We start from the raw sequence: 24,725 nt of genomic DNA on the forward strand, positions 1-24,725 counted from the left end.
CTGGAAAGATGGCCGCTCACTCACTTTCTACTCCATTAATTTTAATATGAACCCCAAAAATTGTAGGGCACTATTACTCGTCAATTTTTGAAGCTAAAAATGAATGGAGATGGCGGCGGATGTGCTGCTACCACTCCATTCCTGATGATCCCCCCATAATTGTCCTGTAGTAATTATTCAAGTTAATTAATTGCTATTTCTTATTTTATTTACTAGAAATCTGGGAATCCTCAATGCAATGGGATGAGCGGCTCTATTAAACTGTCAAACGCGTTGCTGCAGAACTGTACTGCAAGTAAAGGTTTTCTACTTGTTTTATTCGACTCATTGAAATGCATTCTATTCATTGATTAAATGATTGATTATTTCCAGACTGAGCGCTCTAGGACAAAGTTGAGCGTCATTCACATAAGGTTTCAAAGCTATTTATCCATAGTGTGAATTATCCAGATTAAATATACGCCACTGTGTATGAGGATCCTCCTGGTATACGTAATCGGGATGTGGTACTGGAATGATGCTTACAGTATGGCTCAATCTATACATCTAAGTCCTTATCCTCTGTTGAAGACCCTCATGCAAGTCATTACGGAGCACCCATGAAACTGTCACGCCAGGTGTGGGAAAGATTTAGTGCAACACAGAGGGAAGAGTGAAAGGGAGCCCAGACACTAGGGAAAGTGGGGAGTGGAGACCTCCTAGTCTGGTCTAGTGTCACCCTGTCTCAACTACCGTCCCTATATTGGCTCTTCACCAATCGCTGCACGCGTGTCTCGCCCTGACTTTCCCTGGCGTATGGCTAAGGCTAGGGATGGGAGGAGATGAGCACTAGTCGATCTCCACTAAACTCTATAAACACCAAGGGTAGACAAACAGGGGGAAATGGCTTAGCTTTAGACGACTCCAGACAAAGGTGCACAAGGCCACAAGCTCCAGAGAGGACAAAGTACTGCTCTTGCTAAATCCTCACAAGTAGAAATGAATATCGCCGGCACCTCCCTCTTAGACAAACCAGGTATTTATACACCAGAGGGAGGTAACTGGGTCCTAGAGACAGGCAGCCTCTAAGAAGATGTCTGAGATCTCCTGCAACCAACTGCAGGGCGACTGTCTGTCACCTCTGACATACCCGTGACAGAAACCCAGCCTGTAGCCGGGCTACAAAGGAGACCGTGATTTTTACTATATGTGGTATTGCTGTACATAGCACAAGGGATCAAACGATCGCAGGTTCAAGTCCCCTAAGGGGACTAATAAATACCATAAAAAGTAAAAAAATGTATACGTTTTAAGAAATATGAATTTCAAATCGTTCAAATCAACCTTTCTCTCAATTAAAAATAAAGGTAACAATTTTTTTTTTTAACTACACGTTTGGTATCGCCATTTCTAGAAAAGTCCGATCTATCAAAATATAAAAATAATTAACTTGATCAGTAAACAGAGAAAAATTCAAAACATTAAAATTGAAAATTGTGTTTTGGTCTCTGCAATATCACAAAAGATGCTGTAACAAGCGATCAAAATGTCACATCTATCCCAAAATCATATCATTAAGAACATTGCCTCGCCTCCAAATAATAAGCCGTCACACAGCTCCACCGACTGAAAAGTGAAAACGTTATGGGTCTCTTATAAAAACGTAAGCATGTAAGTGGCTTCCACGGATTTTCTCCAATCTATGGCGACACAACCCCACCCCCCCAATTTTTTTTTGTTCTAAGTTCTGATTTTTTTTCATAACTAAAATAATAAAAAAAATTTAATAGGTTTGGTGTTGCTGTAATCATACTGATGAGGAGAATCATATTGCAAGTTCATTGTTCGCTCAAAAAAACAATGTAAGAATTTAGGGATTTTTTCACAATTTCATCACATTTTGATTTTTTTTTCCCCAGTTTTCCAGTTCAGTATGCAGTAAAATTAATAATGTCATTCAAAAGTATAACTTGTTGTGTGAAAAACAAGCCCTCATGTGTCTATGTGGGCAGAAAAATAAAAAAGTTATGGCTCTGGGAAGAAGGGAAAGGAAAAATTAAAAACGGAAATTGACTGCGTCAGGAAGGGGTTAATCAATAATTGATAAGTATCTAATAGTGACTCATCTAAAAAGGTACACACGTGGTTAAAATTGTTGGAATCCCTCGTTTAATGAAAGAAAAACCCACAATGGTCACAAAAATAACTTGAATCTGACAAAAGTAATAATAAATTAAAAATCTATGAAATGAACAAATGAAAGTTAGACATTGCTTTCCCACAAAAAAAATCAAGTGACATAAAAAAAATATGCCGGCTAGAATGTGGCGACATGAAAACAAATAATTCTATTTTGCCATGAAGAGTGTTATTATTATCCTGCAAAAATAGTAAAATAGGTAATAAGTAGTGTTGAGCGAGCATGCACGACACTGCTCGGTACTCGCCCGAGCATCACGCTACTCGGGATGTTCGGCGAGCACCGAGCATTTCCGGGTTACTCGGGCGGGAGCTCGGGTCTCCGCCCTGCATGTTTGGCGCTCTTTACAGAGCCAATGAACATGCAGGGATTGCCAGCCAGTCACTGTAATGCCGCAGCCATGTTGTTTGTGGGCATTACAGTGATTGGCTGGCCGCACAGCGTCACCTCGAGTATTTAAAACCGGGCGCCGCCATCTTGGACACAGTCGCTCCGTATCAGACAGTGTAGGGACAGTGCTGCTGATTTAGGGAGAGATATATCCTGCAAAATAGTTAGTGTAGGGTCTGTAAAGGCTGCCAGAACAAACAAACAGTCCTTCTCAGGACTAATATCCATCCCAGGTATATCAGGCAGGCAGGCTGTATAGGAGACGCAGTGGTTATACCAGCAAACGCTGCATTACAGTCCTGTGTGCTGCTCCTGTTGCTGGACTTAGCTCCAGGTCCCGGGGGCCAGGAAAAATCTTTTTTTTTTATCTAAATCCTCTTTTTTTTTTCCTCCTTCACAATGTACAAATACCCATCTTATTAACCTTTTGGTGCCCCCCCCCCCCCAAAGAAAAAAAGTGTGCCTCTGATTTTTCAGACACAAATATATCTGTTGAAAATAGTCTGGTGTAGGCCAGAGAAATAGAAGTGTGGTTTTGCAGTTCTATGGGCCGTTTGTATCTAAAAAAAAAACAGTTTGAGTGTGTCGCTCACTGTTCAGCCGCAAATATATATATATTTTAAAAAGCCTGGTATACACCAGTAAATTATTACTGTGGTTTTGATGTTCCACGGTAAAACATCTCTATTATCCTGTTTTTGGCATTTTTTGCTGTATAAAAATAATAATAGTGTCTCCCTGATTTTTCAGACACAAATATATCTGTTGAAAATAGTCTGGTGTAGGCCAGAGAGACAGAAGTGTGCTTTTGCTGTTCCACGGTAAAAAATCTCTATTATCCTGCTTTTTGCATTTTTTGCTGTAAAAAAAAAAAAATAGTGTCTCCCTGATTTTTCAGACACAAATATATCTGTTGAAAATAGTCTGGTGTAGGCCCGAGAAATACAAGTGTGGTTTTGCAGTTCCACGGTACAAACCTCTGTATTATCCACTTTTGGGCCATTTGTATCTAAAAAAAAACAGTTTGAGTGTGTCGCTCACTGTTCAGCCGCAAATATATATATATTTTAAAAAGCCTGGTATACACCAGTAAATTATTACTGTGGTTTTGATGTTCCACGGTAAAACATCTCTATTATCCTGTTTTTGGCATTTTTTGCTGTATAAAAATAATAATAGTGTCTCCCTGATTTTTCAGACACAAATATATCTGTTGAAAATAGTCTGGTGTAGGCCAGAGAGACAGAAGTGTGCTTTTGCTGTTCCACGGTAAAAAATCTCTATTATCCTGCTTTTTGCATTTTTTGCTGTAAAAAAAAAAAAATAGTGTCTCCCTGATTTTTCAGACACAAATATATCTGTTGAAAATAGTCTGGTGTAGGCCCGAGAAATACAAGTGTGGTTTTGCAGTTCCACGGTACAAACCTCTGTATTATCCACTTTTGGGCCATTTGTATCTAAAAAAAAACAGTTTGAGTGTGTCGCTCACTGTTCAGCCGCAAATATATATATATTTTAAAAAGCCTGGTATACACCTGTAAATTATTACTGTGGTTTTGATGTTCCAAGGTAAAACATCTCTTTTATCCTGTTTTTGGCATTTTTTGCTCTATAAAAATAATAATAGTGTCTCCCTGATTTTTCAGACACAAATATATCTGTTGAAAATAGTCTGGTGTAGGCCAGAGAGACAGAAGTGTGCTTTTGCTGTTCCACGGTAAAAAATCTCTATCATCCTGCTTTTTGCATTTTTTGCTGTAAAAAAAAAAAAATAGTGTCTCCCTGATTTTTCAGACACAAATATATCTGTTGAAAATAGTCTGGTGTAGGCCCGAGAAATACAAGTGTGGTTTTGCAGTTCCACGGTACAAACCTCTGTATTATCCACTTTTGGGCCATTTGTATCTAAAAAAAACAGTTTGAGTGTGTCGCTCACTGTTCAGTCGCAAATATATATATATTTTAAAAAGCCTGGTATACACCAGTAAATTATTACTGTGGTTTTGATGTTCCACAGTAAAACATCTCTATTATCCTGTTTTTGGCATTTTTTGCTGTATAAAAATAATAATAGTGTCTCCCTGATTTTTCAGACACAAATATATCTGTTGAAAATAGTCTGGTGTAGGCCAGAGAGACAGAAGTGTGCTTTTGCTGTTCCACGGTAAAAAATCTCTATTCTCCTGCTTTTTGCATTTTTTGCTGTAAAAAAAAAAAAATAGTGTCTCCCTGATTTTTCAGACACAAATATATCTGTTGAAAATAGTCTGGTGTAGGCCCGAGAAATACAAGTGTGGTTTTGCAGTTCCACGGTACAAACCTCTGTATTATCCACTTTTGGGCCATTTGTATCTAAAAAAAACAGTTTGAGTGTGTCGCTCACTGTTCAGCCGCAAATATATATATATTTTAAAAAGCCTGGTATACACCAGTAAATTATTACTGTGGTTTTGATGTTCCACGGTAAAACATCTCTATTATCCTGTTTTTGGCATTTTTTGCTGTATAAAAATAATAATAGTGTCTCCCTGATTTTTCAGACACAAATATATCTGTTGAAAATAGTCTGGTGTAGGCCAGAGAGACAGAAGTGTGCTTTTGCTGTTCCACGGTAAAAAATCTCTATTATCCTGCTTTTTGCATTTTTTGCTGTAAAAAAAAAAAAATAGTGTCTCCCTGATTTTTCAGACACAAATATATCTGTTGAAAATAGTCTGGTGTAGGCCCGAGAAATACAAGTGTGGTTTTGCAGTTCCACGGTACAAACCTCTGTATTATCCACTTTTGGGCCATTTGTATCTAAAAAAAACAGTTTGAGTGTGTCGCTCACTGTTCAGCCGCAAATATATATATATTTTAAAAAGCCTGGTATACACCAGTAAATTATAACTGTGGTTTTGCTGTTCCATGGTAAAAAATCTCTATTATTCAGGTTTTGGTAGTTTTTTCCGTAAAGAAAAACAGTAGTGTCTCCTGACTGTTGTGACACAAAAATATATCTGTTGAAAATAGTCTTGGGTAGGCCCGACATCCCAGTGTGGTTTCGCAGTTCCACGAGTCAAATCGCTGTACTATCCAGTTTTGGGCCTTTGGTATCTAAAACAAAAAGCAGTTTGAGTGTGTCGCTCACTGTTCAGCCGCAAATATCTCTATTTAAAAAAGTGTGGTATACCCCAGTAAACAATAACTGTGGTTTTCCTCTTCCACGGTTCTAATCTACTCTTTATTACCCTTTTTCCATTGATAGTGCAAGTGTAAGCTATTTTACTTCATTTACAATGGGCAAGGTGCGTGGCAAGGGACGTGGAAGTGGACGTTCTGGTGATGGTTCGTGCAGAGGACGGGGCCGTGGCCAAGGTGAAAATGTGCCACAACCAACAGCCACATCTTCTCGCTCCCACTTCTTGACCGAATTACCAGGGAAGCACAGAACAACACCAGTATTGAGAACTGATCAGTGTGAACAGGTTATTAATTGGATAGCAGACAATACTTCCAGTTACCTGGGCACCACCACCTCCGGTCTGTCTTCCACACGGTCAACTCTTAGTAGCCGTGAGTCTCGACCGCATACTCCTCCTCACCCTGATGCTCCTTCCTCCCACCATGCCGAGTGTCGTCAGACAGCAAGTGATCCCACACTTGGACACTCTGAAGAGCTGTTCACTGGTCCATTTCCATATTTGGGCCCCTCGCCTGATACGCTTGAAGTGGTGGAAGAGGAGATCCCATGTTGCGATGCCCAAATATTTGAACAGCCACGGCCACAGGAAGTCGACGTTGGCAATCTGTCACAAGAGGTGGACGATGACGAGACACAATTGCCAGGAAGTGAGGAGGAGGATCGTGGTGCGCAAGTGGAAGAGGAGGAGGTGGTGGATGATCTAGTAACTGACCCAACGTGGAAGGAGGACATGCAGAGTGAGGCCAGCAGCACACGGGGGGGGGGGGGGCAGAGTACCCCAACAGGCAGGAAGAAGCAGTGTGGTGGCCGCAGACAGAAGGCAGGCAACCGTTCCCCGTAACACCAACACGAGGGACGTTGCCAGTACAAGCGGTAGGTCTTCCAGAGTCTGGAATTTTTTTAAAGACTCTGCTGATAACCCCAAAAAGGCCATATGTTCCACCTGCCATGCCAGCATCAGCAGGGGTGACAAAACTACCAGCCTGACTACCACCAGCATGATCAGGCACATGGCAGCAAAGCACCCGACTTTGTGGGGCGAAACCCAGGGTCCACGACCAGTGTCAGCGGGTGTCACCACTGCTTCTTCCACTGTTGTGCGTGCAATAGAACCCCCTGTTGTGTGTGCAAGGCAATCCCCTGTCCATACTGCATGTAAAGATGCCCCCTCCTCTCAGTCTTCACTTGTTATGGCAGTTTCTCAAGAAACAGCATCAACGTCCACGTCCACGTCCCACCGCAGCGTTCAATTGTCCATATCCCAGACCTTTGAACGAAAGCGGAAATTCGCAGCTAACGCCCCACAGGCCACAGTCCTAAATTCGCACATTTCAAGACTGCTTGCATTGGAAATGCTGCCTCTTAGGCTGGTGGAGACGGAATCCTTCCGCAATCTTATGGCGGTGGCCGTCCCTCGGTACTCGGTCCCCAGCCGACACTATTTTGCCGGGTGTGCCATCCCCGCACTACACAAGCACGTGTCCCAAAGCATCTGCCGTGCCCTCAACAACGCAGTTACTGGGAGAGTCCACCTGACAACGGACACGTGGACAAGTGCTTGTGGCCAGGGACGGTACATCTCTCTGACGGCACACTGGGTAAACATAGTGGAAGCCGGGACCCAGTCGGACCTTGGGACGGAACACATCCTCCCCACACCGAGGATTGCCGGCCCTATGTCAGTCAGAGTTGCCCCCACATTGTACAGCTCCTGCGCATCCTCCTCCTCCTCCTCCTCATGTTCAGCCTCCATCTCAGATATCACCACATCAGTTACAAGCTGGAAGCATTGCAGTACTGCCTCCACCAAGCGGCAACAGGCTGTGCTGAAACTCATAATCTTAGGTGAGAAACCTCACACTGCTTGTGAGTTGTGGACAGCTGTGAAAGAGCAGGCAGATCTGTGGCTGAGACCGCTGAACCTACATCCCGGCATGGTCGTGTGTGACAATGGCCGTAACCTGGTGGCGGCTCTGAGGCGAGGTGAGATCACACACGTACCATGCCTGGCTCATGTGCTTAACCTCGTGGTTCAGCGGTTTCTTAAATCGTACTCCGAGTTGCCAGATCTGCTCGTGAAAGTACGCCGCCTGTCAGCTCATTTTCGCAAGTCGGCTACAGCTTCCGCCGCCCTTGCTGTGTTGCAGCAGCGTTTGCAGCTTCCGGCACACCGACTGGTGTGTGATGTCCCCACACGTTGGAACTCTACCCTCCACATGTTGCAAAGGATTTGTGAGCAGAAGAGAGCAGTTGTGGACTACCAGCTGCAACAAGGCCGTCGATATTCAGGTCAGACTCCACACATAAGACCTCAGGAGTGGACCTGGATGTCTGACATATGTACCATCCTGACAAACTTTGAGGAGGCCACCAAGATGGTGAGTGGCGATGATGCCATCATTAGTGTCAGCATCCCACTTGTCTGTCTTTTGCAACGCTCTCTGCAGAGAATTAAAGAGGAGGCATTGCAGCCAGAGTATGATGAGATGGATCAAGAAGCCGTAGCGGGCGATTACACACAGCCCAGCCTCATCTCATCCCAACGTGCATTGGGGGACAATGAGGGAGAGGAGGAGGAGGAGGAGGAAGAACACGAGCTGCTATCATGCGTTGTAGACGGTAGTACCTGTACAAGTGTCATACCGTCGGTTCAGCGTGGGTGGCCTGAGGACAGGGGGGGAGGAGGAAGAGGAGGAGGAGAGCATAGTCAGTCGTCATCTTGGTGAGGACACGGAAATCTTGCCCGTTACCAGTCTGGCACGCATGGCTGACTTTATGTTACGCTGCCTTAACCGTGACCCTCGCGTTGTCAAAATGTTGGGTGACAGTCATTACTGGTTGGTGACACTTGTAGACCCCCGCTACAAGGAGAACTTTCACTCTCTTATTCCTGAGGTGGAGAGGTCTACAAAAATGGGGCAATACCAGAAGGCCCTTGCTGCAGAACTCTTAAAAAAATTCCCATCTGAACACGCTAGCGGCAGAGGTCACAGTTCGTTGCCCAACCAAGGCGTACAGGCGAGAGAGATGCAACTCCAATCCAGCAGAGGCAGGGGAACACTGTCAACGTTCTTGGACAGTTTTCTGACACCCGCCCAGCTTACAGGCCCTGAGGCGCGCGGTACTCTCACAAGGAGTGGAAAGTTTCAAAAGATGGTGAGGGAGTACCTTGCTGATCGTACCAGCGTCCTCCGTGATTCCTCTGTGCCTTTTAATTATTGGGTATCCAAGCTGGACACTTGGAATGAACTCGCTCTGTACGCCTTGGAGGTCCTGACCTGCCCTGCCGCTAGCGTGTTATCGGAGCGTGTTTTTAGTGCCACTGGGGGAATTATAACTGATAAGCGCACTCGCCTGTCAACTGACAATGCTGACAAGCTGACCCTTATCAAAATGAACAAGGGCTGGATTGGGCCAGACTTCTCATCACCACCAAATGACAGCAGAGTAACATAAAGTCAAATCCACTGCTGTGTTATTTCGGGAGGTGTATTCACATGCACCGCTTCACACCCACACATGGGTATACGCTTCCTCGTTTTGGCTGTTTAATCTTCTTCTCCTTATCCTCAGCCTCCACCACCACTATACCACCAGGGTGCCAGCATTGCAAGTTCCTCCGTCCTAATTTTTGGCAGCTTTTGCTGGGAAAGCATAAGCAAATACCATGGGACACCCACTCCCCAATAATGGGACTTATGTTTGTAATATGCTGTACTGCATGGCTCTTGTAAGGGGCATTGCAAGTTGCTCCGTCCTAATTTTTGGAAGCTTTTGCTGGGAAAGCATAAGCAAATACTATGGGAGACCCACTCCCCAATAATGGGACTTATGTTTGTAATATGCTGTACTGCATGGCTCTTGTAAGGGGCATTGCAGGTTGCTCCGTCCTAATTTTTGGCAGCTTTTGCTTGCAAGGCATAAGCAAATACTATGGGACACCCACTCCCCAATAATGGGACTTATGTTTGTAATATGCTGTACTGCATGTGACATGCCCCCTGGGCCGTGTGTACACGTGTGTGGGATACCCGGTGCCGGGTCTCTGGGGTCTGTAGTCTCCGTGGCGGTGACCCGGTCCCGTGGCTCAGGCTGGTCAAACCAGTGGCAATCTTTCTTAGGTTTTGAGGTTAATTGTCCGACTGCGCCACCCGTGGATTTCGGTCAGGGAGTACCACCGCTGCGAGGCAGACCGCTGAGGCTGGTGTTGTGTGCGCAGCATAAAATGGGATAACTCCCCTCGGGAGGAGTATAGCCTCAGGGCAGTGAGTGTGGATGATGGGGGTGATGGTGCACGAGCGCAGCAGGAATGACTCAGAGTCTTTGCAGTGCAGTTCAGGGTCTTTACTGATGATTATAAGGTAGACCCTCCCGGGAGTACTGGCTAGCATAAGAGGCCTGGTCAGTCTGTGAGCAAGCAGGAGTTCCCCTGGCCAGGTGGAGTTGTAGGCCTCCCTGTCTGTCTGCACTCTTCCTGGCTACCTTGCTGTAAGCGGGTAGAAGTAGCCCACGTCCCTGAGTGTACCGTGCAGTGCTCATCCGTATGGCTGGTGACTTGGGGCCTTCTGTTAGCCTCCGCTCCACGACGGTGGTGCTGGTCCCTTGCTTGTGACTGAGCCTCCGGGCTTCTATGGCCAGAGGACCTGAAATCCCCTGCCGGCTGGTTTCTGCTGCTGGATATATAAGTCCTCACAGCTTCGGACTCCTGTGTCCGGTTCCTATTGTCTTCTGCCAGGGCGAGCTCTGTTCAGCTTCCAGCCCCTCGTCTTTAGCTCCTAGCTCCTACAGAGCTCCTTGCTGTTACTTTCCCTTGCTCTCACTCTGACTTTGACTGTTCTCTGTTCTCTGACTCACTCAACCCCACCCCAGATCCAGTTTATAAGGGCAGAATTCTCCCCTCCCAGGACTGGGGCAGGAGGATGTTGCATGTTTAAGGGATCCTGACCAGGAAACCTCCCACTTGCTCTCCGACATAATCTCTATTACTGTGGTGACCAGACCCCTGGGGTGCCACACATGGCTCTTGTAAGGGGCATTGCAGTACCTCATAATTTTTGGAAAGCATTCCATTCACTGCTTAGGCCAACAGTGCACGGGAGACCCAGTTGCTATAAATGGAAAAAAAGGTTTAGTTAACGCCCTCTGACCTCCATTGTCATTTCCAAGGGGCATTGGAGTGCCTCGAAATTTTTGGTAGGCATTGCACTCACTGTATGCCCTGTAACTGTGTAGCCGAACCGCTCCTTTTGTTACAGAAACATATCCTACAAGACATATCTGGTTGACTGGCCTGATATTGATGTGAATGGTCCCTGTTCCTCCTGCTCTTTCTCCTTTGCCACTACCTCATCCATCATTTATCACCTGAAGCTTTGTTTTAACGGGAGTCATAGAACTTGGATAGTAGCAGGAAAACATCCAGCAATCCTCGGAGGAGGTAGGAAATGCGCCAAAACGCTGACCTCCTCAGGCCTAGCCGCTACTACATACATGCGCTTGCATTACAACAAAACAAAGCAGATGCTAACTTCTATCATCCTCATCATGCTCCTCACCTTGGCACTCTCAACTCCCCTGATGGAGAAGCCAGGGCCCACCGGAGGAGTCTGATAGTCCGGTGGGCTCGGCCAATGCTGCCCTAAAGCAGACCAGGCTAAGAAAAGTGTGGGAAAGGTTACCGGTACAAATAGGGGTGGCTGGGGACCGAGTATGGACACCCGGCCACCCCCTGGAGGCTGGGGAGCAAGCGGGGACACCCGGCCACCAGGCGGCTGGGGACTGAGTATGGATACCAGGCCGCCGACACAGCCATGGCGTGGTGGCCAGATTCCGCCTCCACATGCCTAAAAGGCCCAATTTAAAGTGCAAGCAAGCAAGCAGTATGGTATTGCAGCCTGGGGGTGGGTGGGTGGCAGGCTGCATACTTGCGCTTGCATTGCAAGGAATGGGAGAGGTACAATTGAACACTGCCCTGGGACAAGGACTTGAATGGGGATAGTTGCAAGTCTGCAACGACAGGTGCAAGGTGGGAGGCATCTTCGCATGTACCATGAACAGGGGTTTGGCATGCACACACTACAGTGGAATAGGCTCTCCTTCCCACTAAATGCACTGGGGAGGGCACAGGTAATGTTTTGGTATACGCGCTTAATCTTATGTATAAGGCACACCAGGACAAATAGGGGCGGCTGGGGACTGAGTATGGATACCTCGCTGCCGAAGCAGCCATGAGGTAGTGGCCAGCTTCGGCCTCCTCTAAACTAAAAGGCCCCATTTCAAGTGCAAGCTAGCAGTATGAATTGCAGTCTGGGGGTGGGTGGGTGGCAGGCTGCACACTTACACTTGCATTAAAAGAAAACATAGCAGATGCTAACTTCTGTCATCATCATCATGCTCCTCACCTTGGCACTCTCAACTCCACCGATGGAGAAGTCAGGGCCCACCGGAGGAGTCTGGTTCTCTGGTGGGCTCGTCCAATGCTGCCTAAAGCAGGCCGGGCTAAGAAAAGTGTGTGGGGGGATGTTCCAAGGATAAATGGGGGCGGCTGGGGACCGTTTATGGACACCCGACTGCCCCCAGGCGGCTGGGAACCGTGTGGACACTCGGCCGCGGGGCGGCTGGGGACTGAGTATGGACACCTGGCCGCCGGGCGGCTGGGGACTGAGTATGGATTCCAGGCCGCCAACACAGCCATGACGTGGTGGCCAGATTCCGCCTCCACATGCCTAAAAGGCCCAATTTCAAGTTCAAGCAAGCAAGCAGTATGGTATTGCAGCCTGGGGGTGGGTGGGTGGCAGGCTGCATACTTGCGCTTGTATTGCAAGGAATGGGGGAGGTACAATTGAACACTGCCCTGGGACTAGAACTTGCATGGGGATAGTTGCAAGTCTGCATCTTCTGATGCGGCAAGGATCACTTATGATGGGCACACTTTTAGACAGTGACCTGGGAGTCAGAGATGCTTCCAGGGGTCTTCCCCATGCTGTTCCCATGTCTTTTCAGCACTTTATGCATGTGTCACACAGCACATGGCCAGATAAGGTTGTAAAATGTTAAAATGACATTTCCTGGTGAATGCATTTGTCATAGTTGAAAGCAATACAAAAGTGCAAAAACGCATAAAAAATGCTACTTGTGAACATAGCCGAAGGTGTGGAGGAGTATTTTTGTTTTTGGTCATTTATTTTAACTTATACACAAGTCTTTTCCCTGGAAAGGATGTTCCTTAACATATTTCACAGGAAAAAAGTTTCACTTTCGTTTTATTGTGAGCCTGTAAAAGTGGCTTAATACCTCTGACCACATTGTTGACAGCAGTGACCTGGGGGTCAGAAATGCTTCCTGGGGCGATCCCCATGCTGTCCCCATGTAATTTGAGCACTGTCACTATCGTTTTGGGCACTTGTTAGGCTTTTAAAAGACTGCCGGGGGTGCCACCGCAAAAATGCTCCCTTAGTCTCCCATAGACTAACATTGGGCTCGTTGCTCGGGTCGAGCACCCGAGTATCACGGCGAGCTCGGCCCGAGCTTCGAGCACCCGAGCATTTTAGTGCTCGCTCAACACTAGTAATAAGTAGTAAAAAAACAATGATAAAAAATATTATGAAAATATACATATTTGGTATCGCTGTAATTATACTGACCCATAAGATACGGATAACTCGTTATTAATAACACATGGCCACGATTTGGTATAACTTTTTCTGGATTCAACCATCTAAAAAAAGTTAAAGACGACTTGTCACTTGCAATAAATATGTCATTTTTTTTACCTGGTGTATATGTCACTGTTCTCCTGAATCCGGTGTTGTTTTTCTTTTCCTGAAATATGGCCTCCTCTTCCCTGCTTATAAATTTAGTCTTTTTAACAAGTGGGTGTGGTCTTAAACTCTTCTCTGTTGGAGTCTTCTTGATGACCACACCCACTTGGTTGAAAAGACTAGAATTATATACAGGGAAGAGGGGGCCATATCTCAGGAATGGAGAGGCGCAGGAAGAAGAGAAAAACAACGTCGGATTCAGGAGTACAGTGGCTTTTATGCCATATTTATGGAAAGTGACAGAACCTCTTTAATAAATAAGCTCCTAAATGGTGTTCTTGATAAATATAACACATTGATAAAAAACAAGCTCTCTTACAGCTATAATGATGGAAAAAGAAAATGTTCTGGTTCTTGGATTGTGACAATGGACAAAAAAAATGGGAAAAAAATTCATTGTACTAAACGCTTCAAGTAGTCCAGTCCTGAAATGGTTTGTATGACTTAATCTCTAATATCAACACTGGCATATATGAGGTTAACGTTCTGTTCACTTTTAGGTTCGGCGAGCGGTGGAAAAGTGGATTCTACGAATGAAGCAGCAGGTAAAAAAATCTAGCAAAACAAGCACGGACTGTAACTAGATTTTGAACGGGAGAAATTATATATATTTTTTTGTTAGACCAATATTTTATTTTAAAAATATTCACCTTTTTTGTTAGGGAGTGAAAAATAGGGCACAAATAAAAACAACAATAAGAGAGGACTAGTGATGAGCGAGCTTGCTCGTTACTTGAGATTTATGAGCATGCTTGGGTGCTCGCCGAGTATCTTCAGCGTGCTCGGGTGTTATGTTTCAGTCACTCCTTGAGCATGATTTGCGTCTGTTTGACAGCTAAGGCTTGTTTCTTCGGCATTCCTCACATGTATTAAAGCTGTCAGTCGCAAATCAAGCGCAGGGACTGAAACATAACACCCGAGCACGCTGAAGATACTCGGCGAGCACCCGAGCATGCTCGCCGAAAGGGTTAACAGAACATACTCGCTCATCACTACTGGACACAATAAAACTGAATGCAGAAGGCTGATCATTAATAAGATGGTTCTATCCCCTTTTAACATGCATGTTAAATTTTTTTTGCCGTGTTGCCAGGGCCAGCGTCAGCACCGGGCAAGTGCTGGGGCCCTGAGCAGGCAGGGGGGCCCACTAGCCGTCGGGCACCCCGGCGCGCTATGGGACACGTGAGCTTACCGCTGCAGTAAGTGTGGTGCTCACAATCCCACACTATAATGAAAAGAGACAGAACAGATGATATAGTGTCGGAATTTGTAAGGTCCTGTTCACATTGTAATTTTTGACCCTGTTTAATGCACCAGAAAATGCTCCTGACATAAGGGTGTGAGGGATGCCTAAGAGTGACATCTGTCACCCATACACAATAATGGTATCCATTTGTTGCAGAATTCATGAGCTTTATAATAGTTTCATCATGACGGATTATTGACCCCTTAAAGGGAATCTGTCAGCAGATTTTTGCTATGTCATCTGAGAGCAGCATGATGTAGGGGCAGAGACCCTGATTCCAGTGATGTGTCACTTACTGGGCTGTGTTTTGCTGCTTCGATAGCAGGAGATTATCAGTACAGGACTAGGTGTCTTGTGTCTCCTGGTCCAATCACGCCCCCTCCACTGATTCGCAGCTTTCAGAATTGCATTTTTTTTCTCGCTTTCTCGATTTTCCAGTACACTACATGGTAAACTGAATGATTCAAAGCTGCAACTTGTCCGGCAAAAAAATAAGCCCTAACCCGGCTATGTTGATGGATAATTAAAAAAAAAAGTTTGGGCTCTTGGAAGAAGGGGAGTAAAAAACAAAAGTTCAAAAATTGAGAATTTCCCAATCGTAAAAAAGGGGTTACATAAGATAAGGAGAGCATGGCTTCTTTCTTTCAGACGTACGCCACACTTGACTGTGTCTTGTATTGTAGCTCAGCTCCATTGTGATTAGAGGGGCTAAGCTGCAATACCACATACAACCTGTGGACAAGTGTGGCGCTGTATTTAGAATAAAGAAGTTGAACAAAATTGGAAAAACCTGCCTGATTTAACCTTGAAATAAATTGGGAATACAGTAGGAAAGGAAATGGGAAAGCAAAATTAGATTTTCCAACAACCAACAAAGGTTGGATGAAAATACAATTTTGGGTTTATCTACAATGTATGAAATTTGGTTGTAGAAATGTGAGCAAATGGAAAAGTAACCATTTAAAAATCAAAACCTTGTATATAATATCTACATGTATTTTAGAACCAGAAACCACAAATCAGGACGACTTACAAAAACACAAAGGTTTTATGAAACTTCAGAAGAAGCAGGAGAAAGAGCTGAAGGAGCTGGAGCGCAAAGGAATGAAGCGTAGAGAAGAGATCCTTCAAAAGTATACTGGTGCCTTCAGTGACCTGCACGCACAGACCAACAAGAAGAAAAACTGCAAGAAAGCCAGCAAGTACGTGTGGTCCACGGGTCTAACGGCTTGGAAGAAGTTTACGCTCAGAACTTTGGGTGGATGGTGTTCCGGAAAACCAAACTTCACTAGTTGGCCAATGTTTTGGTCAAGTAAAATGGAGAACCAGGCACTCTATTTTATATGATGCAGACTTTGAGCTTTATTATGAAAGCAATCCACAAATAACCATACCTTTCAATCTTTGTACCCTTCTTCAGAAGCGGATGGCTAGTGATGGACAGGAAAAGTAGACAAATGGGAACAATCAAGCGCCTGGGGTATGGCAGATCTTCCCTTGTGTGTAGCGCTACACTCAAAAGAGAATTGGCTATAACTTTGGAACTACATCACTGTCTTTTATCCTGTCCTTCACTAGCCATCCATTTCTGATGAAGGTCTGACAAAGATTGAAACAGCATATGGCATTTGTGGATTGAATTCATAATAAAGTTCAAAGTTTGCATTGTGCAAAAAAAAGGAGTGCCAAGTTCTCTATGGGGGTAAAGTCCTCTCATGGAATGGAATTACTGCGCTCACACTCAGTAAGGTTCTGGTGGCCGAGCTGCTTGGAAACAAGTTGTGCACTATGTAAGATAAAAGTTCTCCCAACAGGAGAATAACAGTATATAAAAAAGCAAGTCAATTGCAAACTTGCTTATTTTCATGCTGTCTAACTAAGTAAAGCCCTCTAGTAACATGAGAATACTCCATTAGGCATTTTACATTGTCCATCAATGGGCTGTCTAAGTAATGCCATAAAGGTCAAGTCATCCAGAGCAAGAGACCCTCTTTGTAAATTGTCATCATGAGATCAAACTAATGAAAGGAGGACCCCCATCTATTAACTCAGAATTCTTTAATATAGGATATATAAAAGTAAGTTTTCTAAACTGGAGAAACCCCTTTTAAGGGAACATCCAACAACTCGCCCTTCCTTGTTCTCACAATTTGTCAATGACACAATTAGAGTAAATACGGTTTAAAGAAATAATTAAAAAAAGTAAATAAATTAAAAATGTACTTTAAATAAAAAAAAATAATACAAATACATCCTCTTAACACACCTGTATCATCATAAGTATCCCCATTTACTCATCATTAAAGCTGAAAAACTGCTAAAATTCGTTTGAACAAAGCAAACTCCACGCTCACTGGGGAATCAGAGCTACCTATTAAAGTCTACAGAGAGGAGAGGAGCAGAGTCAGAGAAAGGCATAGAGCTAGTGCTTTTGCTTTCTAGTACATGTTTATCTCACCACAGAGTTGGATTCACAGCCCCCTTTGCTCAGTACTGCTTTATAATGTCCCCCGTGCTGCCGCTTCTGAACATGTCCTACATACATATAGGAGAACAGAAATCCCTTATGTCTCATGTGCTGTGTATGGGACACATAGCAGTTAGTCTCCACCCACTAGCTCAGAGAGAACTGGAAATTAGAGAGAACCTGCAGAGGGGAAACTGGTGAAAATGCAGAATACAATAATGACCAGAAATAGTTGCATTTCTCATATGAATTTACAACAGTTTGTTATTAAAAGTCGCTTGGATCTAAAGTTATACTTTCAATTCAAGGCCCGATATTCATTTAACCCTTGTTCTACCGATGAAAGTTTTACAGTGAAGTTTGGCACTAACGTAAGAGCAGGCAGCAGTGAAGGCACTCTGAATTAATTTAATAATGATTATGTATTGTAGAAGTCTGGAAGATGAGTATGGCTCAGTGTGGGGTGCCGGTGAAATCCCAGGTAAACCAGATTCTAAGGTGGTGGAATTGAAGGAGAAGATGGAACAGGAACTGACGCGTCATGGAGAGGAGCTGCATGAGAGTATCTGGAAAAAGAAAGAGCAGCACTCCACTGAAGTATGCATGACCTAAAATTACAGCTGTGCATGTGGTTACATAGACAGAAAATATTGCTTAGTTTGATAAGACCTGCTGTGATGGGTTTTTAGTTCCACCACATCTTCTTCGAGAAGATCACTCCTCAATTCAATTTTGGGTGGCCGTCATAAAATGTTCAATATCTAGATATCCAAATTCTTTCCCATAACTGAATTATTGATGACGTGCCTTCATTAACAGCAAACTGCCAAACTGCTGGAGTTGGCCCAAGAAAAGCAAACAACGGAAATGAAAGTCCTGAAGGAATCGACGGACAGGTAAGGGTCCATCTGACCGTATTCCTAAATTAGCTTACATGCTACTTATCAAGTGGGTTGGTTACTTTCAGTTAAGATTCTGGTTTTAGGATGCATATGTTCAACTTACTAATATTCTGTAGCTAATTTGAAGTTCCATTTTCACAATTAGTAAAAACATGTCCTTTTATTCGATCAATCTTCATTCCTATCCAGACATCACTCTCATCTATAAGACTTGTGGCCATACATGGCTCTCCAGCTCCTCCACTGCACTTGCACTACTTTTCTACATGGAGTATGGAGGAAACAGAATGACTTTTAAGGTCACACACTTTCCTTTATAAAACACCCATAAGCTTTTTATCAGAAAAGGGTGATTACCAATGCCAAGGACAGCCTGAAGGCCAAATTCAGACATGATGCACTGACTGGCCCGAGGGTCTACTAAACCAAAATCAACAGCTTCATATGTGTCTATGAGGCTGTCGAATTTGAGTCAGAAAATCCATAGCCAGTCCATGCGTCATTATCCATAGTCAGATAATGATACATGGACATCTGAATGAGGCCTTATTAAGACATTATCCCGTTGGCCACCAGGAGCACTGCAAACCTTCTTCCACCGGCGGTATCCTCAGCACCTCTTCTAATTAGTAGGACCCCCCAACATAATCCATGTGTAGTGACGCAACATAATGATGTTACAGGGCCTATTAGACAGAAGGGGCACTGGGGACACCACAGGTGGCAGGAGGTTCTCTGGGCTGGTGGCCTCAGACTACAGACATGGCCAGAGTCCAGGATCCTGAGAAGATTCTTGCTCAACTCTTCTGTACAAATAACCATGCAGTGCCCACTGGAACGCAAAAGTTTAATTTCTGTGCACAAGACAGACGGATAACAACCTGGTGCCTCCAAATCATTACTGGTTCTACTACTACTACTAAGTTTATTAAGAAACCAATGCTCCCACCTATGAAAATAAGTTGCCTACAGATGCAACTACTAATCACCTTTGCTGGTCCTCTTCTAAGGAGTTCACTCCATTTGCATTTCCAGCAAGGGTTTTGGGAATGACAGTGCAACATATTTTTTGTATGTCTACAGGCCCTTTAAGAATCATTTATTTCAATAAATTTCTCGCAAAAAAAAAAAAATCTAGAGAATCATCAAGTTCAGAGAAATTAATGTTGGTTGTCAGAAATGTTTCAGTTTTTGGATGGAAAGCAGGTCTACAGACAGGTAGACGTGAAGGAAAAAAAAAGGCCCAATGATATTTATATGAGAAAATATAAATCCAGCAATGGGAAGAGCTGCCTTATGTCACAATGCAAAACCAAGGCAGGTTCTATCAAACCAGATCCAGGATAGTGTGAAGTCCAAGCATGTGAATAATGTGTCTTTCCACAGTGACACTAAACAGATGAAGAAGAAGCTGGAGATGAAGCGGATGGAAAGACTGGAAACCATGAGCAAAAATACGATGGATAAAGCTGCTCAGGAGAGGTGTGATTATCCTAAATATTTAATTTCCTGATTAATAAGAAAATAGTATACGTTATAATTGGCAATTCAATGTATATGCCTTAAAAACCAAGACCAAGACCAAAAAAACAAGACCAAGACGAAATGAAAAACATATACTGCACCACAGATGGATAATCGCTTGATGTATAATTATATATACTTTATGCCTTTCAGGTTAAAAAAGGAAATAAATAACTCACATATTCAAGAAGTGGTGCAAGTTCTACAAATGGTTGGTATCGCCATCAGAAATAATAGTACAAAAATTCTGTATTACTAATTGTGGTGAGGCCAGGGACTGGAAATTCATATTCCCAGTTATGAAGGTCTCAGCAGGAATGCTAGTCTGTCTGACTTCAAAGGACCCCAGGGGAGAATTGAATACAGGTCAGCTAGGATATATACCTTTGTAGTGCAAACGCCTATTCCTGACAAGAGTATGGGGGAGCTAATTGAATCATGGCAATGAGGAATAGCTAATTGAATTACCTCTGAAGTCAGGGGAAGCTCCTGTGTTAGATCAATTACGATGCACACCTTACAATGAGAATATTGCTGGGAAATGGATTATGAAATGTCTAATAGAAGGGAAGAGGAGATTACATGTAAATCGCCTATTTTCTGCCCTGCCCAAGTTACGTATAAATGTGTCTCTCTGTGAGAGAGGGGAGGGGTCTTCTGTTGAGGGTCACCTGTCGCTACAGATGGGCAGAAAGACAAGGAACCGCCCTGGACCCATGACAGCACCCTTCCTGCCGTGTCCAGAGACCTTTGATGAAAGTGTGGTATATTCACTTTTATTCCTTTTAATTTTACTGTATCGTATTACTGCTTCCTTACTGTATTTGTCTGACTACTGTATATATATATATCTTGTAACCACTTGTATATATTGTACCTAGCATCGCTCTTTTGAGTAAATCTATAAAATTTATAAGCTCGCTTCACATTATCCTAAACCCGGAACTCACGGAAGTTGTGAGGAAGGATCAGGGGCACGTGGCTCCGATCGGTTGGTGACACTAATACTTACCATTACTGTGAGCTATTGTTAGATTAGCCCAATATGCTCCACAAAGGGTCACCTCAGACCATGTAGGTATGGCCGGAGAGCACACGACAACACGCTCAAGTGTCCGGTCAATATGGTTCTGAGAGACGTTCTATAGTTAGCTGCTACTATATCAAGCAGTTCAAACCTTGGCCATATTTACAAAGTGATACACATGTAATAGTAAAACAGTAAATTCCTGTAAATAAGCAAGAATCATCATTTCTCAGAAAGTCAAAAAATCACGGTCTCTTGGAGTACTGTCACCACATCTGCCAGCCCGTCGGCACATCTGCGGTGTGAATCTATATTTCATCAAGAATTACAGTTTATTATAATAACTCTGACATATCAGGGAAGTATATCTGTTTCAACTTTAAATATATAGACAAGGGTAATACAGAAGTATTCTTAAATTGGTATCTTTAGAACAAATTCCATTCGTTTCCTTCTTTTGTGGGGCTATTCCATAATCCCCTGTACAGCTGGAAACAAGGAGCACCACCGTAGCTTCTACACTCTCAAGATTGGATTGATGTAAGGTGTAAAGCAGGCAAATATCCTAGAGAAATGGCATCTCTGATTCAGTGATGGGGATTCAATATTTAAAGGACCACTCCAATATGATTTGAAAGGATTGTCCAGGATTAGAAAAGGGCAATTTTTTTCACCAAAGCCTAAAAATTATACTAGCATTTAATCAATTTGCATAGTTGGTATCCCCCTGCTCTTGTAAATCAACAACTAGCTGGCTTAGTACAATATGCAATTAGCATATTAACAAACACTATGGGATTCCATATTTAAAGGAATACTCCAATATTATTTGAAAGGGTTGTCCAGGATTAGAAAAGGGCAATTTTTTTTTCACCAAAGCCTTAAACTTATACTAGAATTTAATCAATTTACATAGTTGGTATCCCCCTGCTCTTGTAAATCAACAAATAGCTGGCTTAGTATAATATGCAATTAGCATATTAACAAACACTATGGGATTCCATATTTAAAGGAATACTCCAATATTATTTGAAAGGGTTGTCCAGGATTAGCAAAGGGCAATTTTTTTTTTCACCAAAGCCTTAAACTTATACTAGAATTTAATCAATTTACATAGTTGGTTTTTTCATCAAAGCCTTAAAACTTATACTAGTATATTGAATACATGAATCTTACAGGTATCTGATAAATGGAGCAATCAGCAACAGAAACTAGAAGAAAAACAGGCCGAAGGACTGCAGAGAATCAAAGAGAAAGGAGAGCAGGTATGAGTATATTTATATATGAAGTCATTGTCTCATCCACTGCAGCCTTTTAGAGCCTCACGGTCTTAGTTTCCTCTGGACCGCCATCTCAATCATTGTCAGTTAACCATAAAACTTGGTTTCTTCTTGGAGAACACCAGTGTTCCCCAACTCCAGTCCTCAAGAGCCTCAAAGAGATCATGTTTTCAGGATTTCAGGTGCTAATTCTAAAAAGGAAATCCTAAAAACATGATCTGTTGGTGGCTTTTGATTACTGGAGTTGGAAAACACTGGTCTACACATTGTGGTCACTGAAACTGCAATTTGCTTGACAGATGTAGACATCAGGAAATCATTTGGAACAGAACGGGGGACCATCCAAGAGAATGATGACTGTAACCATGTTGGTGTTTGTTGCATTATTTTGTCCACAAACTTTAATTTTCCTTTCCTTTCCTTACAGACTCAAAAAGACCTTCAGCAGGAATACCAGGGGAAGGTGAAGAACCTAGATGTGGAAATACCAGATGTGGTACATGATTGCATGGCACCGTATTTTCCTTCAGAAGCCAAATCGTTGAAAAAAGAGCCAGGAAACCATGTAAATAGGTGGGAATTACTATTTGGAAAATCTGACAAAGTCGAATCTTCGGTTACAAAAAATCCTGAGGAATCACATACTCAAATTGACCCATGTGAAAGAGAGGTAGAAGATGAATCTTCAGCTGGTCGCCCTGCCACGGAAGAACCACTTTCAAGAGCTGCTTCGGTCTGCGAGACAAGCAACGCACCACCGAGTGACACGCCAACATCTTCAGACATAGTAGGAAAGACTCCTTCAGAGGAAGTGTCCACGCAATAGCCTAGTCTTGTCAAAATATTCCAAGCCATTTAGGATCCATCTGCGGGGCAGAATTATTTTCGCATTTGGAATGGCGAAATGGGTTAGACTGGAAATTTAAATTATTGGTTTGTGATGATGGGAGGTGACTTATGTTTGGGTAACGGGGATATTAATATTTAATTGTAGATGTTTTCTGATGGAACACAATGTATATATTTAAACCATGTTCTTTACCAATTTTGTAGAAGAGTTAAAGGGGAACCTGTAAGGACAATTTTACTAATGAAATTAGCTGTATAGGTGATAGGACAACAATAAAAAAGATACCTGTATTATAGAAAACCAATGGTGCCAGTGCTGAAAAATGAAATTTCAAAGCAAAATGCAAGCTAGTCTCCAAGCGTACCTACTCTCCGATGACAGTTCCGCCCTCTGCTACATCAGGCATTGGGCAAACAGTGGCGCAATTGTCAAAAAAACAGTCCAAGCAAATCTGATGCAATTTTTTTTTAAAACTCATGCCCTCTGTGTTTTTAAAGATCCTGAATTGTGCTCTTTTTGGTACATTTCGTTCTAAAAGTTTTAATGGAGAGCCTGAAATAGCGCATGTAATAAATGCAAATGCATATTTAAGTGCAGAATCCAAGAGTTATAATAACGTAATAATCCACAGCTGCATGGGTTATCTGGCTTCACTTTCTTCCGTAAAGGAAAGTGAGTGTTGACGGTGTAGAGCACCTATCCCACAGATATCTGCAGGCTCATGTGAATAGGATAGGTGCGCTATACTTACCGTTCATATACATGAGCCTGCAGTCATCTATAGATGTGAGGGAATTGACCCCCTACTCACCTCCTAGAACAGAAGTGATGGAAGCTGGATTACCCCTTTAATGTTAGCATAGAGATAGACCTGGTGACTTAAGCTACATAGACAGTGACTTCTGATGAGGGGTTATTCTAATGTTACAAAATTGGTATCGTTTGTCAGACAGCATTAAAATAATCAACTTTGCTATTGACTTGCTTTTTGTATCTGCTATCATTCTACTGCTATTAGAGCTTTTGTTTTATATGGTGTGTAGCTCGTTACCAAGAAGACCAACCACCAAAACTTTGCCACACATAGACAGTGCCATGCTGAGGAGTTAACTCCTGAAATCCTAGCCACCTCCCTCCATTCTATTAATTTCTATATAGCAGTTAGTCAGGATTGGTCACCTCCCCCTCCCTTTCAGCTTCTGATCTGGAGCTGCTAACATTCCTGCAAAATCAAATGTATGTGGCCCCCACCAGTTCGCTGCTTGACCTAAACAGTTCTCCTAATCACTGCTCACTTTCTCCATTAGCTGCTTAGCCATAAATTTGTTCAAACGCGTCATTTTCTATACATATGCAAATATAATGCTAAGACATTAGACTTTAGAACTAGAGCACTGCCAGTAGCACATTCAGGTTTGCAGGAGGACGATGTTGCTCAACCAGATCAGTCACTCAAGTAGAAGCACTTCACTCCCAGCAACAAGTAAGTCGGCAGGCTGGGGAGCTATGTACTCCTGAGCCCATCAACAGTCCAAACGATAGCCAGAGCTCAAATCTTCTTAAAATAATTTCTTTATTGACCCAGTAGTATAAAAGGCACCAAATATGGTTGCACACAACAGATCAAAAATGAAAAAGGCAGAAAAGAAATATCCGCTGCGCTCATAGGCAACGTGTTTCAGACCTGCATGGTCCTTTGTCAAGCCTTGACAAAGGACCATGCAGGTCTGAAATATGTTGCCTGGGAGCACAGTGTAGCATCGGCGTCTCTGCCCCGTTCTAGGCAGAGACGCCGTCCCTCTCACCTCCCCGCTCCTGGCGCGGCGTCCTCCAGCGCTGCTCTCCCCGCTGCTTCC

General features: G+C 43.4%; 1 protein-coding gene across 2 annotated transcripts in view; it reads left to right on the forward strand.

Annotated features, from left to right (window-relative positions):
- PLCB2 (phospholipase C beta 2) overlaps positions 1 to 24,519 on the forward strand; it is a 181,089-nt gene extending 156,570 nt beyond the window's left edge. The window contains exons 24-32 of one of the 2 annotated variants that reach the window (XM_073639196.1): positions 217 to 301; positions 14,074 to 14,118; positions 15,823 to 16,021; positions 17,718 to 17,883; positions 18,106 to 18,182; positions 19,575 to 19,670; positions 19,866 to 19,923; positions 21,918 to 22,004; positions 22,447 to 24,519. In XM_073639196.1, coding sequence (XP_073495297.1) covers positions 217 to 301; positions 14,074 to 14,118; positions 15,823 to 16,021; positions 17,718 to 17,883; positions 18,106 to 18,182; positions 19,575 to 19,670; positions 19,866 to 19,923; positions 21,918 to 22,004; positions 22,447 to 22,845 — 1,212 coding nt within the window. In that variant the 3' untranslated portion in view covers positions 22,846 to 24,519. The remainder of the gene's footprint in view (positions 1 to 216; positions 302 to 14,073; positions 14,119 to 15,822; positions 16,022 to 17,717; positions 17,884 to 18,105; positions 18,183 to 19,574; positions 19,671 to 19,865; positions 19,924 to 21,917; positions 22,005 to 22,446) is intronic. The other variant, XM_073639197.1, reaches the window with a different exon arrangement.
- The last annotated feature ends 206 nt before the right edge of the window (positions 24,520 to 24,725 follow it).

Source organism: Phyllobates terribilis, unplaced genomic scaffold (assembly GCF_046119375.1).
Source record: "Phyllobates terribilis strain yellow unplaced genomic scaffold, ASM4611937v1 Scaffold_7__3_contigs__length_470593459, whole genome shotgun sequence".
Taxonomy (NCBI): domain Eukaryota; kingdom Metazoa; phylum Chordata; class Amphibia; order Anura; family Dendrobatidae; genus Phyllobates; species Phyllobates terribilis.